The 18,961-nt window shown below is 45.2% G+C and overlaps 2 protein-coding genes across 12 annotated transcripts in view; one reads left to right on the top strand and one right to left on the bottom strand.

The window, feature by feature from the left end:
• The window catches only part of pcmtd1 (protein-L-isoaspartate (D-aspartate) O-methyltransferase domain containing 1), a 54,422-nt gene extending 45,189 nt beyond the window's left edge, over positions 1-9,233 (bottom strand). The window contains exon 1 of one of the 8 annotated variants that reach the window (XM_069921521.1): positions 9,125-9,233. The gene's annotated coding sequence lies outside the window, so the exon portion shown is untranslated. Of the gene's footprint in view, positions 1-7,139; positions 7,389-8,321; positions 8,395-8,513; positions 8,800-9,064 lie in introns of those variants that run through there. The other 7 variants (XM_069921508.1, XM_069921514.1, XM_069921512.1 and 4 more) reach the window with 7 other exon arrangements.
• On the top strand, positions 8,095-18,655 carry LOC138755485 (uncharacterized). Of its 4 annotated transcripts, none has more exons than XM_069921524.1 (3): positions 8,112-8,882; positions 14,973-15,800; positions 18,137-18,655. In XM_069921524.1, the coding sequence occupies exons 2-3, from the start codon at positions 14,975-14,977 to the stop codon at positions 18,151-18,153; spliced, it is 843 nt and encodes a 280-aa protein (XP_069777625.1). In that variant the 5' UTR covers positions 8,112-8,882; positions 14,973-14,974; the 3' UTR covers positions 18,154-18,655. The 4 variants fall into 4 exon arrangements, 3 of the variants coding, with proteins under 3 accessions (XP_069777625.1, XP_069777624.1, XP_069777623.1); XM_069921523.1 differs by having other exon boundaries at positions 8,113-8,882; positions 14,970-15,805; XM_069921522.1 differs by having other exon boundaries at positions 8,114-8,882; positions 14,973-15,805.
• The last annotated feature ends 306 nt before the right edge of the window (positions 18,656-18,961 follow it).

The raw sequence follows: 18,961 nt of genomic DNA, 5'->3' as shown, positions 1-18,961 counted from the left end.
CGTTGAGACTCTGGTTGTTACTCTTACAGCTTTTCATGAGATTCTCCACCTCTTAAATCCCATTGATTTTTGCCAACATTTATTCTGATATTTTAAACTTGAAGCACATTTATACATGCAGCATCAGCAAGTTCCATCACAATATTCAATGTCTTCTACCTTTCCTCTATTTCTCCATAGAAATCAAAATGATAACTAAATTTGACTTTAGAAAGGTTGATACCATCCCAGGATTCCCTTTTAGAACCATTTATGACTGGTCCATACATTCTCAGCTGATTGCTCTCCAGTTTTACCTTGACAGAACCCCCATATTCCAAGAGGAATTGGAGATTGCATCCAGTTCCTTTGCAATTAATACATTTCTTTTCAATGCACTGGGAAAATTTATACTTTTGAGAATTGCCTCTATTATTAGCCCCTCTATATCCTGAATTATGTCAAGGGAATGAGATATACAATTCTTCACTTGTCGAGCCTTGCTCACCCAAAGTGTAATACTAGACCTCAAGAAAAAATCTATTTATTTTATTGGCGGCAAAGTTCAGATTATTTAAAATAACTGTGCTAGAATGGATAAACTATGAGAAAATATACATTAGATAGAACAATACCTGGAATGGGCAGGTTGTCTTATAAGGAAAAATTGAAATGGCTAGCCTTGTTTGAACTGTTTAGAGGAGAAAATTGCAACTTGATTGAAACATAGTAAATGCAGAAGTGTATTTGCAACAGAGATGTCTAGGGGTAGTTTCCTCTTTTGGGATAATCCAGATTTAGGGGCTGTTGTTTAAAAACAAGAGATGGTTTCCTCTATCAGAGAGCTGTGGAAGCAGACTCTGCATATTCCAAAGGTAAATGGATAATTGGTTTTAAAAAAGTTGGTGAGATGTTACCGTGGATAGATGGGAGTGCATACTTGAGACTTCCATCAGAATGTTCTTGATAGGTTTGAGCTGAGCAGATTTCAGGGACTGAATGGCTTATCCCAGCCATTAATTCATATATTTGCAATGTAAACATGGTTTCTATTAATTTAGAAAGTTGACAAATGTTTAAATGGCAGGTAATTTGGATATGGTAGACAGTGGAAAAACTGTTTCAAATGGCAAATTATCACAGAAAAACCTTAAAATCGTTCTATTTAGAAGCAAAACTGGGAAGTACCTTTTTTGCACAAAGATAATGTAAAACTGAAATTCAAATGCAGCAAATGTTAGAACTGGTCAAAACTAGCCATGACTTGCAAATGTACATCTTTCTATAAAATTCATGAAAGTATTGGAGCTTTAACACAATTTGACACCATGCTATTTAATGAGATGTGGTCAAAGGTAGTGTTTGGGGAGAATTTATAAGATTTTATAAGTGTTTGGGGAGAATTTATAAGATTAAGAGGAGGTCAAATACATTCACACATTTTAAGAGATCAACAGGTCTTTGTTCACTAAACACATTGAGATAGTATCAATGGCAGATCAATAAAACTTGAGTAGAAACTAGCCATGATTTAAATGATCGATAGGAAGGGGTATTGTCCAATTCACTACTTTCAATGTTGAAACATGTTAATGAATTAAAAGATTCAAAGATTTAACTTGCTAAATGTAACTCTATAATGCAAGAAATTGCTCTCATTAAATATTCCGATGTGGAATATTTCATTATTGGCCTCGTTGCAAGATGAGGGAGTTTATCCTTTCAATCAAGTAGTTGGTGAGTAGAATGCCTTATCATCTGCAAATGGAAACAGTATATAATAGTTAAAAGTGGTGTACAGCAAAGAGCTCATCCAAAGTGGTCAAAAAAAGTGTACAAAAGAATAAAGTCCCCTCCCCTCACTATATCACTATTGACTTTCTATAAATGTCCATGTGCATTCATTGATCAAAGTAAAAAAAAAATGCTAATACCCACTTTCTTGACAAATATTTTTGAGCTCTTCACAACACATGGTTTAAAAAAAACATTGTAATCAACAAATGTGGAAAGAAAATTAGTAAATCTGCACAAAAGAACAAACGTTACTTTCTAGGTATCGGATGCAAATATAAATTCAATGGAATGGAGCATTCATGAAGAGGTTTCTCTGCCACATGGCATTCTGGGAAGTCAGGTCCACCACTGTTTTTACCCATCTTTATAAATTGTGCGCTCTAACGCTAACCATTTTCCCACACTGTTTAAAAATTGTCCAATATTGCTATTTATTTACTCTCTCTCTCTCTCTCGCTGCAACTTGCCCACTACAAAATTTATATCTTTATTTTAATCTTTTCTTCCTTCATGTTCCTGCACTCACACAAAAAATTGGGTCATTTCAATCTGTTTCACACTTGCTTGATTGCAACACTGGCATCTGCAGACACAGGGGATTGTACTAGGAGTTGAGGCCATCAATCCCTGGCATGAGATGATGTCATTGAGCTGATTTTGCTTTCACACTAGACACTTTAAAAGCCAATTGGTGATTAATTCCTGAGATTATTTGCAGTGTGAAAGGGGCCTCTCAATCTTGTAGACCTCCTTAAAGTCTCCACATCCTTCCAAAGAGAAAAGTCCTCTGCTAACCTTGCCTCATAAGACTTGTTTTCCAATCCAGGCAACATCCTGGTAAATCTGCTCTGCACCATCTCTTAACATGACCTCTCCACTCTTGAATTCAATCCCCCCCATTAATAAATCACAGCATCTCATAGGCCTTCTTAACTATCCTATCAATTTGTGTGGCGATCTTGAGGGATGTATGGATTTGAAACCCAAGGTCCCTCTGTTCATCCACACTCCTAATTAACTGACCATTGACCCTATACTCAGCCCTCTAGTTAGTCCTTCCAAAATGCATCACCTCACACTTATCTAGATTGAACTCCATATGTCATTTTTCTGCCCAACTCTGCATCCTGTCTATATCCTCTTGTAATCTTAGACAACCTTCAGCTCCATCCATAACTCTTCCAAACTTTCTGTCATCCAAACTTACTGACCCATCCTTCTGCCTCTTCATCCAGGTCATTTATTTTTTTTTTTAAATCACAAAGTCCGGGGTGGGGGGGGAGTGGGGGTCCAGAACAAATCCCTGTGGCACTCCACTAGTCATCAACCTCCAACAGAGTATTTTCCTTCCACTTCTACTCTCTGGTTTCTTCCTACAAGCCATTTTGAAAAAATCTATACAGCTAATTTTCCACTGATCCTGTGACTCATGACTTTCTGGACAAGTCTCTCATAGGGGACCTTGTCAACTGCCTTGCAAAAATCCAGGTAGACCACATCAACTGTCCTACCCTCATCAATTTTTTTTGTTACCTCCTTAAAAAATTTAGACTTGTGAAGCACAGCCTTCCCTTCACAAAGTCATGCTGACTGTCCTTGAGTAAACTGTACTTCTCCAAATGCTCATAGATCCTATCCTTAAGAATCCTCTCCATTAGTTTAAACACACCCTGATGCAAGATTCACAGGTCTATAATTCCCAGGATTCTCCCCATTACCAATTTTAAACAAGAGACTATATTTCCCATTCTCCAATCCTCCACCACCTCTTCTGTGGCAAAGAGGATTTAAAGATCATAGCTACTGCCCCAGCTATCTCTTCCTACAGCAGCCTGGGGTCATCAATCTTAATGTTTTTAAGAAGATCCAACATTTCTTCTTCCTTAATCTCCACATTGTCAAACACACAGCCTGATTCCATTTCAACCTCACTGTGATCAGCTCCTTTTCTCTTGTGAAAACTGACGCAAAGTATTCATTTAGGACCCCGCCAACTTCCTATGCCTGCAGGCACATGTTGCCTTCCTTATCCTTTTGTGGTCCCACTTTCATTCTCATGATCCTTCTGTTCTTCATATATGCATAGAATGCTTGGGGTTCTCCTTAATTCAAAATGACAAGGCCCTTCTCATGCCTGTTTCACCAGTCACGATTCCCTTTTTCTACCATCTTTTCCTTGTCCCAGTGGGGCAAACCTATCTTGAACCCTGCACAAGTGGTCTGTAAACCTCCTCCACATTTTTCTTTTCTTTGGCTTGGCTTCGCGGACGAAGATTTATGGAGGGGGTAAAAAGTCCACGTCAGCTGCAGGCTCGTTTGTGGCTGACAAGTCCGATGCGGGACAGGCAGACACGGTTGCAGCGGAAAATTGGTTGGTTGGGGTTGGGTTTTTCCTCCTTTGCCTTTATTACCACTGTGCTTTCACCCTTAAACATCTGCTTCCAATTTATTCTCCCTAGTTCCTGCCTCATCCCTTCGTAATTAGCCCTTCCCCAGTTTGACTGTTTATATCAATGGTTCTCAACATTTTTGTTTCACTCACATACGACTTTAAGCATTCCCTATGCCAAAGGTGTTCCGTGAAATGAAAATTAAGCTAGAATGTGAACAAAGCATAGGATAGGTCGCTGTCTTATTGAATGCACTCAAAGGACCAAATTCCCTATCTAAATTGCTACCAGGCGAATGGCATTGACTTCCTCAGCCAAAATTCTTCCATTAATTTAATCTTGTTATTTTGTTTTTTTTAATAACTTTGTTTTTGATTTTGATGGAGATATTCACAGAATTCAGAAGAATCCTGAGGAAATATTTTTAATACTGGATCCTTGACATCACCTTCATTCTGACACAGTTAACTCTGCCCATCAGTGTTATCAAGGTCCTCCTCAATCTTTTGGAGCAAAGAGAAATAATTAAGTTTGTATAAGTTATGTAAATCTTTAGCTATTTTTATCCCCAAATACTTAATGCCTTCTTGTGGCCATTAAAATGAACTTACCTGTTGATATTTTTCTATAAATCAGTGAACCGGTGCGGACTCGAAAGGCCAACATGGCCTGTTTCCGCTCCGTAAATGGTTATATGATTATTAGTAAAGGATTGCTTCAGGTGGCATGTGAGTGGAAAAAAAAGGGTTTGAAAACCAGTGTTTTAATCGTACCTAATTGACTCGTTATGTGCATGGTTTCATAACTCCAAAAGAAATGGGGCAATGACAATTTTTCTATTTCAGTAACATTTGGGACGACAGCAGTGATTCTCGATCTTCCCTTCCCACTCACATATCACCTTAAGCAATTCCTTACTAATCACAGAACACTGATGGCACTGTGATTACTTAAAGTGGTATGTGAGTGGAAAGAAAAAGTTTGAGAACCACTGGTTTATATTCTTTTCCATAGCTATGTTGAAGCCAAGGGATTTGTGGTCACTCTCACCAAAATGCTCCCCCATCAAGAGGTCCACCACCTGACTAGGTTCATTCCCCAGATCTAGATCCAGTATGGCCTCTCCTCTTGTCGCCTAGTCCATATACTCTTCCAGAAATCCTTCTTGTACACACCTGACAAATTCACCCACATCTAAAGGTAAAAGTTCAATTATTGTCATGTAATATACATTTAGAATGTAGCATACATGAAAGTCTTTAACTTTATCTACAGTAAGGAAGACAGAGAGTTACCACTTTGTCCAGCACTCCTCACAGAAATGAGGCCCCAGTGAGGAATGAAATTTGACTTCTGGTTTACAACACCAGTGTTCTAACCATTGAGCTATCAGATCATCTATCCTTCTTGCAGTCATTTGGTGCCAGTCAATATTAGGGAAGTTGAAATCACCTATAACTATAACCCTGTTTTTCCCACACCATTCAAAAATCTGCCTACTTATCTGTTGTTCAGTGACCCCAGGGCTATTTGGGGGGCCTATAGACTACTCCCAGCACAATGATAGCTCCCTTCCTATTTCTGACCTACTCATACCAACTCAGTGGTTACTCCCTCTGCAGTGTCCTCCCTTTTTATAGCTGTGATACTATCCCTGACCAATAATGCTACTTCTACCCCCCCAAACCTCTTTACCTCCCATCCTAAACACAGATACATGCATCTGTCAATCTTGCCCTTCCTCCAGCCAAGTTTCAGTAATAGCCACAACATCATAATTCCACATACTGATCCATGCTCTTAAGTTCATCCTCTTTATTCCTAATATTCCCAGAATGAAATAAAAACAATTTAAACCCTCGAACTGGCTACTTTTATGTTTTGTCCCCTCCCTATCCTTCCCCTCCAACTCAGAGCACATAGCATCATGCTTTTGTCCTTCTACCCTAATCTCTGCACTCACTTTGATTCCCACCCCCTGCCAAACTAGTTTAAACTCTCCCAAACAGGTCCAGCCAACCTGCCCACCAGGATATTGGTCCCCCTCCAGTTCAGGTGCAGCCTGTCTTTTCAGTTTAGGTCAGACCTTTCCTAGAAGGGATCCCAATAATCCACAAATATGAACCCCTGTCCCGGCACCAACTCTTCAGCCACTCATTCATCTGCCACATCTCCCTGTTCTTATCCTCTCTGGTGTGTGGCGCAGGCTGAAATTCTGAGATTACCACCCGAGGTCCTGCTTTTTAACTTCTTTCCCAACTCCCCATATTCCCTCCAGGACCTCATCCCTACTCCTATCTCTGTCATTGGACCCCACGTGGACCATGACATCCGACTGCTCACCCTTTCCCCCCCCCCTCCCCCCCAAAATCCTATGAACTCAGAGACATCCTTGACCCTGGCACCTGGGAGGCAACATGCCATCCGGAGCCCTGATCTTATCTAGCAAACCATGTATCTACTCTCTTAACCAATTAGTCCCCAATTACAAGAGCTCTCCTCTTTTGTCCCGCTTTTCTTCTCATCCCTTCGGTAATAAAGCCCAGCCTCTGTGCCAGAGACCTGACCACCCGACGTCCCTGGTAGGTTGTCCCCCCACCCACCCCCCCTAACAGTATCCAAGACAGTATACTTATTATTGAGGGGAACAGCCTTAGGGATGCTTAGATCTTTCTGCCTCTTCCCGCTCTTGACACTCAAGTCTCCTGTCTTTTAGGAGTGATTGCTCCCTGAAACTCATGCCTATCATTACCTCTGCCTCCCTCAAGATCCAAAGTTCATGCAGCTCCCACTCCAGTTCCCTAACTCAGTTTGTCAGGAGCTACAGGTGGATGCACCCCTTGAAGGTGTAGTCATCAGGAACAAGTGTGCTGTTCCTAACTTCCTATATCCTATAACCGGAGCACTGGACTGCCTGCCCTAACCACGTCCTCCATAATCTACTCCAAAGTTAAATTTATTAAAGAAACTTACCTCTGTGGGAGCAAGCTATTCCTCAGCCTCTGCTTGCCAAAGCCTCTTGAGCCAAGATCTCATTGAAACCTATTGAATACTGAAAAAAGCCTGGACAGAGTGGTCCTTCAGAGGATATTTCCAATTGCAGGAGTCTGGGACCAGAGGCCACAGCCTCAGAATATAAAAACATCCCTTTAGGAAAGAGAAGGAGGAGGAATTTCTTTATCCAGAGGGTGGTGATTCTGTGGAATTCATTGCTGCAGATGGCTGTGGAGGACAAGTCAATGGGTATAGTTAAGACTAAGCGAGTCAGGTCCTTGATTAGGAAAGGAATCAAGAGTTATGGGGTGAAGGAGAATGGGGTTCAAAATGATTGTAATTCATCCGAGATGGAATGCTGGGAGGGGATGGATCCAAGGATCTAATTGTACTTCTAGGTCTTAAGGTCATACTAAGCAATTCATTAAAAGTGGTCCTTTGCGTTTTCTCCTCTTGCACAAACTAACAAGATTGCATGATTTTATTGATCTGCTCTTGTTCCCATCTCTTAATAATTAGTCCAACATTCTTAATGGGAGTGTCAACAATAAGAGATTGCAGATGCAAAATAAAAACTGCCGGAGCAGGTCAACCAGCGTCTGTGGAGGCAGCAAAGGGAAAGTCGAAAATTCGGGTTCAGTCCCAATCCGCTGAAAGAGCGACCGTCTCTTTTCCCTCCACAGACGCTGCCCGACCTACCAGAGATCCACCAGCAGCGATATTCTGACAAACTGGCCGAAAGTGCAACTTTTGCAACCCAACACCACGCACGACTTGCCAGCAAGAGGAGGAAAAGAGAGAGGAAAAAAAAAATATCCTGGTTGGCCCTTCATCTGAGAGAACACAGAAAGTGAACGGAATTAAAGAGTTTCGTCCGTACCCCATGATATATCGGTCCAACAAGTCCGACGTGTTTTTGTGTGTTGATTATAAAACAGCTTTTAAAATTACGTCAGCATGTGAGCTGAACTGCTGTGCCATTTTTCAACAGCACGTAAACAGGTCTTTAAAGAACTTGGGTCACAAAAAAACACCTTACATTTTCTGAAAAGATTGTACAACAATCAAGGTTAACAGTGGTATCGTCTTAAGTGCGAGGTCGAATTGGCAACTCAAATGAATACTTTGGGGGGGGGGGGCGGGAACGTGACTCTCACGTACTTCTTCAAACTTGGTCAACACCGTAACAAAGACATTCTCCATTTTCTTCTTTTGACAAGTAAACGCAGCCCTCATTCCCCCGCCCCCACCCCCTTTGGCGAGTTGAAAAGTTAGCAAGTCCCTTTAAACTTTAAAGGGCGCTGCATGAGGGATCCCTGCCACAAGTCACTGCTTTCTCGACAATGCAATTACCCAATGCAAAGGTTCAAACACACAAATGCTGGAGGAATTCAGCCGGTCTCTGCGGCGTCCAAACCAAAGCTACATTGCCGACGTTTCTACATGATGGCTCGATATTCTAAGAATGGGCATCTTGAGGGAAGTGTTAAAACTAACGCGGACGGCACCGAACGTAACAAACACAGCTGGTGACGGAGCGACAACACAAAGGAGGAAGCGCTGTCCTGCGGCTCCGGGGGCGGCATCTGACAGCGACCCAGACAAAAGGAGCCAGCGTGGCTGCGCCTGTGCCCGGCCGCCCCTCTCAAGCCGTGAGGCGGAGAGTGAATGAGGGAGCGAGGGCCGGACTCCGTCCCTTCCAGCCCCGCTGCCGCCCACGGTGTAAGTCAACTCCACGACCCATTTGGGGAGGGGGGGAGAAAGAGGGGTCCAGGGAGAGAATTATGTGGGGGGGGGGGGGACTGGGGCCGGTTCCGACGATAAGCACCACACAGCGAACCCGACGCGGGTGCCCGGAGCCGCCTGAGTGTGAAAAGACAGCGTTTCTCGCTGGTTGCTGCAACCTGACTCCCGCTTCCTTCTTTCTTACTGTCCCTCACCCGTCCTCGCTCGCTCCCTCTTACCGGACCAGGCCGCTCTCCAACAGCTGAGGATGTAAACACTGCGTCACATGTCGGTCACCGGAGCTCCGCCCCTTTACCCGGTGCCTCTCCGCAAGCCTCTCCCCCTCCCGGCACAGACACTGTCTTAACTCCACCCCTCCCCCTCCCCCTCCCCCTCCCCCTCCCGGCACAGACACTGTCTTAACTCCACCCCCTCCCTCTCCCTCTCCCGGCACAGACACTGTCTTAACTTCCCCCCCTCCCCCTCCCCCTCCCCCTCCCGGCACAGACACTGCCTTAACTCCACCCCCTCCCGGCACAGACACTGCCTTAACTCCACCCCCTGCCCCTCTCGGCACAGACACTGCCTTAACTCCACCCCCTCCCCCTCCCGGCACATACACTGCCTTAACTCCACCCCCTCCCCCTCCCGGCACAGACACTGTCTTAACTCCTCCCCCTCCCGGCACAGACACTGTTTTAATTCCACCCTCTGCCTCTCTGGGCACAGACACTGTCTTAAGTCCACCACCTGCCCCTCCTGGCACAGACACTGTCTTAACTCCATCCCCTGCCCCTCCCGGCACAGACACTGTCTTAACTCCATCCTCTGCCCCTCCCGGCACAGACACTGTCTTAACTCCTTCCCCTCCCGGCACAGACACTGTTTTAATTCCACCCCCTCCCCCTCCCGGCACAGACACTGTTTTAATTCCACCCCCTCCCCCTCCCGGCACAGACACTGTCTTAACTCCACCCCCTCCCTCTCCCTCTCCCGGCACAGACACTGTCTTAACTTCACCCCCTCCCCCCCTCCCTCCTCCCCCTCCCCCTCCCCCTCCTCCCCCTCCCCCTCCCCCTCCCCCTCCCCCTCCCCCTCCTCCTCCCCCTCCCCCTCCTCCCCCTCCCCCTCCTCCCCCTCCCCCTCCTCCCCCTCCCCCTCCTCCCCCTCCCCCTCCTCCCCCTCCCCCTCCTCCCCCTCCCCCTCCCGGCACAGACACTGTCTTAACTCCTCCCCCTCCCCCTCCCTCTCCCCCTCCCCCTCCCTCTCCCCCTCCCCCTCCCTCTCCCCCTCCCCCTCCCTCTCCCCCTCCCCCTCCCTCTCCCCCTCCCCCTCCCGGCACAGACACTGCCTTAACTCCACCCCCTGCCCCTCCTGGCAGAGACACTGTCTTAACTCCACCCCCTCCCCCTCCCGGCACAGACACTGCCTTAACTCCACCCCCTCCCGGCACAGACACTGCCTTAACTCCACCCCCTGCCCCTCTCGGCACAGACACTGCCTTAACTCCACCCCCTCCCCCTCCCGGCACATACACTGCCTTAACTCCACCCCCTCCCCCTCCCGGCACAGACACTGTCTTAACTCCTCCCCCTCCCGGCACAGACACTGTTTTAATTCCACCCTCTGCCTCTCTGGGCACAGACACTGTCTTAAGTCCACCACCTGCCCCTCCTGGCACAGACACTGTCTTAACTCCATCCCCTGCCCCTCCCGGCACAGACACTGTCTTAACTCCATCCTCTGCCCCTCCCGGCACAGACACTGTCTTAACTCCTCCCCCTCCCGGCACAGACACTGTTTTAATTCCACCCTCTGCCTCTCTGGGCACAGACACTGTCTTAACTCCACCACCTGCCCCTCCTGGCACAGACACTGTCTTAACTCCACCCCCTGCCCCTCCCGGCACAGACACTGTCTTAACTCCACCACCTGCCCCTCCTGGCACAGACACTGTCTTAACTCCATCCTCTGCCCCTCTCAGCACAGACACTGTCTTAACTGCACCCCCTGCCCCTCCTGGCACAGACACTGTCTTAACTGCACCCCCTGCCCCTCCTGGCACAGACACTGTCTTAACTCCATCTTCTGCCCCTCTCAGCACAGACACTGCCTTAACTCCACCCCCTCCCCCCGGCACAGACACTGCCTTAACTCCACGCCCTGCCCCTCCCGGCACAGACACTGTCTTAACTGCACCCCCTGCCCCTCCCGGCACAGACACTGTCTTAACTCCACCCCCTGCCCCTCCCGGCACAGACACTGTCTTAACTCCATCCCCTGCCCCTCTGGCACAGACACTGTCTTAACTCCACCCCCTGCCCCCGGCACAGACACTGCCTTAACTCCACTCCTGTCCAACACAGCACAGAGATCATGCCTTAACTGCACTTCTCTGTGCCATACAGTGCAGACACTGTTTTCTTTTCTAGCTCTGTGGTAACTATGTATTTATTATCTATGCATATTTTCTATTTATTATCTTTTTAATTTGATGTACACTTTTGTTATTTGTTTAAATTAAATACTTGTTTGGCTGCAGCAAATAAGAATTTATGTGCATATGTACATTGTACAATATATATGGCAATATACTCATTATTATATAATCTCTGTCCCTTAATGTTACATGAGTCCTCACCTTCATGCGATTGTCATTGTGGTAAGAATATTCCTCCCTTTAATGGGCACTTTACGAGTCAACTCTGCCCATTAGGACTGCATGAAGAAGTAATGCCTCTTTACCTCTTTTAGTGCACTTCTAACCTCCTTCTCCCATCACTGCATCCCCTTTCCTTACTCAGTACAGGCCAACTGCATCCCCTTTTCTTACTCAGTCTTTCAGGCACTGAAAGTGTAAAAACATCAGAACAGGTTCTTCAAGTTCGCTCCACCATTCAAATTATTAAAGTTTATCTTCCATCTCACAACCATATTCCCTCACCATAATCCTTGATTCATTCTATTTCCTTTCTAAGTGTTTTCAGTAATTTGACCTCTGCAGCTTTCTGTGCTACAGAATTTCACACATTCACCATTCTTTGAATAAAGTCATTCTCCTCATCCTTTTTTATGTTGTGAAACTGTGCCCAGTCTGACCATCTCATGGACCAGTCTGGTTAACCTTCATTGCACTTCCTTTTCTAACAAGTATATTCTTATGAAAATGTTCTACTCCTTTAGAACTTGATGGATTAACTATGTTCTACATAATACTTGCATAACCTGAATTTCCAGGTGATGTACTGGCACTGAACAAATAGGCCTCAACTCTCTCTCAGCGCTGCACAGACCAATTCTAGATCTAATACACTTCTATTTTTTCTGACATTTGACAAACACACTGCCCCTCAGACCTCTGGCTCTACATTAATAAGTTCTGCCAATTTACTCACTTCTGCATGGATTGACATTGTTCAATGTAGTCTGTTACAAGCTCAGAGGACTCCAGAAACCAGCAGCATCAGAAATTCATGAAGACAATGGTTACTTAATCAAAACTGTTTAAAATTTTCTTCATACATAATAATATCAATATTTAAATTATTATTAACTTAACCTTACAATCCTCTTCTAATTCTAAGCACATGTGTACATAATGTGTATGTGTTCAAGAAAGTTCTTTGTTTCACTATCCAATCATTCACTTTTCCAAGTTCACTGGTATTAGGCCATTTTCCATACTGTGCATAGAATTTAACATTTAGGATCTTCACTAGGCTTTGGTGCTTTAACTTAAATTGTTACTGCAAAGGAAGGTCTTTGTTGATTTCAGAGAGACATATCAGTTGTTTGTTGAACACACAAACTGATCTCCTTCCCTCCCACATGGGTTTCCAAAAGATAACCTCTTCTTCCAGGTTACCATAAGAGTTCTTCTTTTTTCTCTATTTCAGGAGAAACATATTAACCAGCTACAACCTCTTGTAATTGACTACAAGATTTTAAAATAGGCTGAAATCAGAACTCAAAACCTGTCTTCAAATGGGGTCTTGCAACAGGTCTGCAAAACTTCCAGTTTCCAACACCAACTCCTGTTGTAAACTGACTCACTCTCTCTCTCTCTCTCTCTCTCTCTCTCTGTTTGCAAAACCACATGACCCCTCTTATAGAACAGCACACTTCAAGCTGGCACCAGTTTTAATAGCAAAAGATTTATCAGTTTCTGAGCCTAGACATATGTTCCTTTAAAGACAATAATCTATTTCAATCCTACAACATCAGTCCCATTAACATCTACTTGTGAAGTATTCATAGGCACTCTTCATAGTTTCTGCAAAGACATTGGCAGACATGAAGTCTATGCTTTGGCATAACTCCTGCATTTCAACAGATGTTTTTTTGCGAAATGTTACTGAGATATCTGTTTGTGAAGTGTACACAAACTAATATCTAAACCCCCACAATCTAACCTTAAGATATATTTTATTCCATAATTGTATAACTTATTCCATAACAAGTCATATCAAATAGGCTCTATCTTTGTATAAGTGTTGCGTGGAAGTAAAACACGAAAGTCTGCAGACACCATGGTTTATGTAAAGACTCAATTATGGAGAAACTCAGCTGGTCAAACGGTGTCCTTTATATAGCGTTTCAGACTTGAACCCTTCATCAAGGTATGGAAAAATGTTGGCAAGCATCTGGATAAAAATAAAAGGTCCCTCAGTACCTTTCCCTGTGGCCCAGTAGGTCCCACACTTGCACCCACACCTCCTCCCTCACCTCAGTCTACGGTCCCAAACAGGCCTTTCAAGTGAAGCAACACTTCACTTGTGTATCTGCAGGATTGATTTACTGCATCTGATGCTCCCTTTGTAGCCTTCTCTACATCAGAAAGACTGGACAAAGACTGGGAGATCACTTCACTGAGCACCTTTGCTCTGTCCACACTAGTGCTAGGGACCTTCCAGTGGCCAACCATTTCAGTTCTGTGTCCCACACCCATACTCATATGTCTGTCCATGGTCTCATGTACTATCCCACCTAGACCATGCATAAATTGGAGGAACTGCATCTGTTTTACTGTCTGGGCACTCTCCAGCTGGATGACACCAACATTGATTTTTCTGGTTTCTGCTAACTTGCTCTCCCTTCCATTCCCCTTGCCTTCTTTCCCTCAACACTCCACCCCCTTTACTCTCTATTCACCTAGCCATCCCTCCTCCCTCTGCTTGCTGCTGTTCCATCCCTCTGTCCCTGCTCCACCTATTACCAACTGCCTTTGCGACCACACCTCACCCTTGCCTTTTTATTCAGATGCCTGTTGACATTTTTTCCATACCTTGATGAAGGGCTCAAGCCCAAAATGTCAGTTATATAATTTTATCTTTGCTATATAAAGGACACTGCTTGACCAGCTGAGTTTCTCAAGCATTGTGTGTTTTATTCAGGTGTTGCATAGATTGTGTTTATGCTCACCACATGACAACACATAAAACCACTTACTCAGTAGCTGCATAGGCCTTACTGGTAAGCTTTGCATCTGTGCTGCTTTCTAATTGTCACAGGTGTAATATGGAAAATATAGTGATATATGGCCCGGTTTGGAAACTCAAGTGCACAGGAATGGAAATGGCTGCAAAAAGTGGCAGACCCAGCTGTCCATCAGAGGCACTGACCTCCTATCTTTGTGAGGTGTTGCCTCAAAAAGAGAGCCAATGTTCTAAAGGATTCCTATCAACCTCGTCACAATTTCTTCTTGTTTCTATCTTCAGGCAGAAAGTAGTAATTTGATATCTACTATTGTTGCTGATATATCTTATGCAGTTGTATGGCTGCAACAAGAAAGAATTTGGGTTCATCTGTACATTGTACTTCTCTGTATTACAATATTTTTTTTGTATCATATATCATTGTGGTGAATGTCTGCCAAGCTGCCTGTCTCCCCTCTGGCGAGCCTTGCTGTACTAACATTGGCTGTGCATTATCTCTACTGTTAAGGACACTCCCCTTGGATATAACTGTGTATGCACCTATTGTCTTTCATTATTGTACCATGAGTTTCTGCTAATAAAAGCCATGATTATTGTTTGACCACATTGTCTTTGTCTACTTCATCAACTGGCACTTCAATTTTATTAGCAGAAATGGATGCAGCACTCAAGACAGAGCGGCTGATAATCGACCAGTCTGCCCCGAGGGCCAGAGAAATTTTCAACCACTCGATTGCTTGTTTTGATTACTACAAGGCTCGAAATAACGTGGTCGATGAGGCGATACAGTGGGGCCACCTGAACTCTCTGCTGGGTGGAGTCCCTTTCGCTCTAACGCAAGGAGCTACCACTCTGGCTATAGCCCGGGAACGTCTGACTGCTTACTATGCAGGGCCACGGAATGTGGCGCTTGCTCGACATCAGTTGCTGACTAGACGCCAGAAACCCGGGGAAAGTGATGCTGCCTATGCACTGGCCCTCGACTTACTGGCAAACGAATGTGATGGCAGGGGAGTCAATGTGCAACAACACCGCAATGCCTTGAAGCTGGATGATTTTGTCAATGGGATTGACTCCAGTTACATCCGACAGAGGCTGCTGAAGACAGAGCCCTTAACTTACAACTGGGCAGTCACTCTAGCCAAAACACTGAGAAGTGCCATGCAGTCCAGTGAAATGCTAGAAACTGAAAAGGAAACATCCAGGAGTGCTGGGACCCCGAAGGAAAGAAAAGGGCAAACTCCTGAAAAATGCTACTTCTGTGATAAGAGCTGGCACCCCAGACAGAAGTGCCTGGCTCGATTTGCTACCTGCAACTATTGTGGGAAACTCGGCCACTTTGCTAAAGCGTGTAAGGCGAAAAGTGATAAGAAGAAGAAGAGAAGCACCAAGAAAATGCATCCTGGAGCTGAAGGAATGGAAGACAACTGTGAAAAGGGGGAATCTTCAGACGAGCAGGCTGAATCGACTTCAAGTGACGGTGAGGTGAGATCCCCTGTGATAACTCAATTGACTCCAAAGCTTGGGGGATGTTACAGACTGGAATGGTCGACTATGAAGGGGGACGTGAATGGTGAGACTCTTGATTGTCTAATAGACTCGGGGAGTACTGACAGCTACATCCACAAGAGAGTTGCCAGAGCCTTGCAACAGTTGCGGAGATATCCAGCGAACCGAAAGATATCGATGGCTTGTAATGAACTTACAAAAACTGTATGGGAGAAGTGTAAAGTTACTTTAAATTTGCAGGGACATTGCCTTGCTGATATTTGGCTTTTTGTGATGCCTGAGCTCTGCGCTCCTGTGTTACTGGGGTTGGATATTCAATCTCAGATGAAAAGTGTAGTGTTAAATTTCGATGGGCCACTACCCGCACTTACCATCCCCCGCGCTAGTTACTGCGGTCTGTCCACATTAAAGATCAAAGCTCCCTTCCTTTTCAGTGATTTATTCCCCCCCCCCCCCCCCGAGTGTCGGCCAATTGCCACTAAGAGTAGTTCTTACAGCAAAGAGGATCATGAGTTTATCAAAGCTGAGACCCAGAGATTGCTTAAAGAGGGAGTAATTGAACATAGTAAGAGTCCGTGGTGAGCCCAGGTGGTAGTTGTGAAAAATCACACTAAAAAACGACTGGCTATTGACTAACCTGGATGCCTACCCCCTGCCGTGCATCAATGAAATGATTAATCAGATAGTGCAATACAAAGTGTACTCCACTATTGACCTCAAAGCAGCTTACCACCAAATCCCCATTTTAAAAAAAAAGGAACGACCCTATACAGCCTTTCAGGCTGATGAGGGGGTTATACCAGTTTGGAGTCACTAATGGTGTGTCAGTGTTTCAGAGGGAAATGGATAAGATTGTTAGAACGTATGAGTTACAGGGTACGTTTCCCTATCTGGATAATGTCACTATCTGTGGGAAAACACAGGCTGAGCACGACAACAACTTAAATAAAGTTTTAGCAACAGCTAAAGAACTCAACCTTACATTTAACAAGGGAAAATGTGTGTTCAATGTGACAGAGCTACCCATTCTGGGCTACATTATCCTCAAGGGCGAAATCCGCCCCAACCCAGAAAGAATGGCCTCCCCTTAAGAAGTTACCACCCCCAGACTCTGCAAAAGCCTTTAAAAGGTGTATGGGATTCTTTTCCTACTACTACAAATGGGTTCAGGACTACGCCACGAAGGCACACCCTCTGTTTGACACTAAAACTTTTCCTTGAAGGCTTTCGAGAGAATTAAAGCTGATATTGGCAAAGCTGCACTCTCGTCCATTGACGAGGATGTCCCATTCCAAGTGGAAACTGATGCCTCAGATTGTGCCTTGGCAGGAACTCTTAAAAAGGGCAGACCTGTGGCATTCTTCTCCCGCACGTTACGCGGACCTGAACTTAAACATCCTGCCATTGAAAAAGAAGCCCAGGCTATTATTGAAGCTGTTCGCCACTGGAGACACTTTCTAGCCGGCAGAAAATTTACTCTTATCACTGAGCAGAAATCTGTAGCCTACATGTTCAGTACTAAACACAAAAGTAAAATCAAAAATGATAAGATGGCACGCTGGCGAATAGAACTTTCAACTTATAATTAAGAGATTAAATGATCCCTCTGACGCATTGTCACGATCTGCTGCTGGTGCTCAGCTGGAGGGGCTAAAAGACATCCATAGCAGACTGTGACTCTTGGGTGCACAAAGTTCTTCCACTACATAAGGGCTAACAACCTTCTTTACTCTCTGGAAGAAGTCAGGAAATTGACTAAAAGCTGTCTTATTTGCATAGAATGCAAACCATAATACTTCAAAGCTCCGGAGGCCACTCTCTCAAGGCAACCCGACCTTTTGAGAGGATTAGCTTAGATTTTAAAAGGCCGTTACCTTCCAACAACAAAAATGTATATTTCCTTACTGTAATTGACGAATATTCCAGGTTTCCCTTTGCGATACCCTGCCCTGTTGTCTCGTCAGCGTCTGTCATTAAGTCACTTGACAGAATTTTCAGCATTTTTGGCTTTCCCAATTACATTCATACCGATAGAGGCTCAGCATTCATGAGCGTTGAACTGCGGCGAGCCCTGCTAAGGAAGGGGATTGCCACCAGCCGTACCACGAGCTACAACCCGCAGGGCAATAGGTACTTTGAAAGGGCTAATGCTACAGTCTGGAAGACTGTTAATCTTGCTTTAAAAACACATGGTTACCCTGTTACCCGGTGGCAGGAGGTGCTGCCTGAGGCACTACATTCTATTTGGTCTTTATTGTGTACTGCAACAAATCAAACAACTCATGAATGTATGTTTGCCTTTCCTAGGAAATCAGGAACTCTGATGGACTGGCCAGCCTGTTTATCTGAGCCTGGAACCGTGCTGTAGAAGAGCCATGCTCAGGCGCATAAAACAGACCTCCAAGTCCAACCAGTTCAGCAACTGCATACTAACCCCAACTCTTCTTTTCTTTGGCTTGGCTTCGCGGACGAAGATTTATGGAGGGGGTAAAAAGTCCACGTCAGCTGCAGGCTCGTTTGTGGCTGACAAGTCCGATGCGGGACAGGCAGACACGAATGCAGCGGTTGCAAGGGAAAATTGGTTGGTTGGGGTTGGGTGTTGGGTTTTTCCTCCTTTGCCTTTTGTCAGTGAGGTGGGCTCTGCGGTCTTCTTCAAAGGAGGTTGCTGCCCGCCAAACTGTGAGGCGCCAAGATGCACGGTTTGAGGCGTTATCAGCCCACTGGCGGTGGTCAATGTGACAGGCACCAAGAGATTTCTTTAGGCAGTCCTTGTACCTTTTCTTTGGTGCACCTCTGTCACGGTGGCCAGTGGAGAGCTCGCCATATAACACGATCTTGGGAAGGCGATGGTCCTCCATTCTGGAGACGTGACCCATCCAGCGCAGCTGGATCTTCAGCAGCGTGGACTCGATGCTGTCGACCTCTGCCATCTCGAGTACTTCGACGTTAGGGGTGTAAGCGCTCCAATGGATGTTGAGGATGGAGCGGAGACAACGCTGGTGGAAGCGTTCTAGGAGCCTACGGCTCCTAGAACCCCAACTATGCTCATGTTAAATTCCCAGTTCCCAGACGGGAGTACTGACACTGTACCCCTAAGAGATCTGGCCTCGCCTGGTTCACCCCTTCCTCGCA

The sequence above is a fragment of the Narcine bancroftii genome, chromosome 2, assembly GCF_036971445.1.
Source record: "Narcine bancroftii isolate sNarBan1 chromosome 2, sNarBan1.hap1, whole genome shotgun sequence".
Taxonomy (NCBI): Eukaryota; Metazoa; Chordata; class Chondrichthyes; order Torpediniformes; family Narcinidae; genus Narcine; species Narcine bancroftii.
Note: the sequence above shows the minus strand (reverse complement) of the source record. Positions and strands in the feature narration are given on the sequence as shown.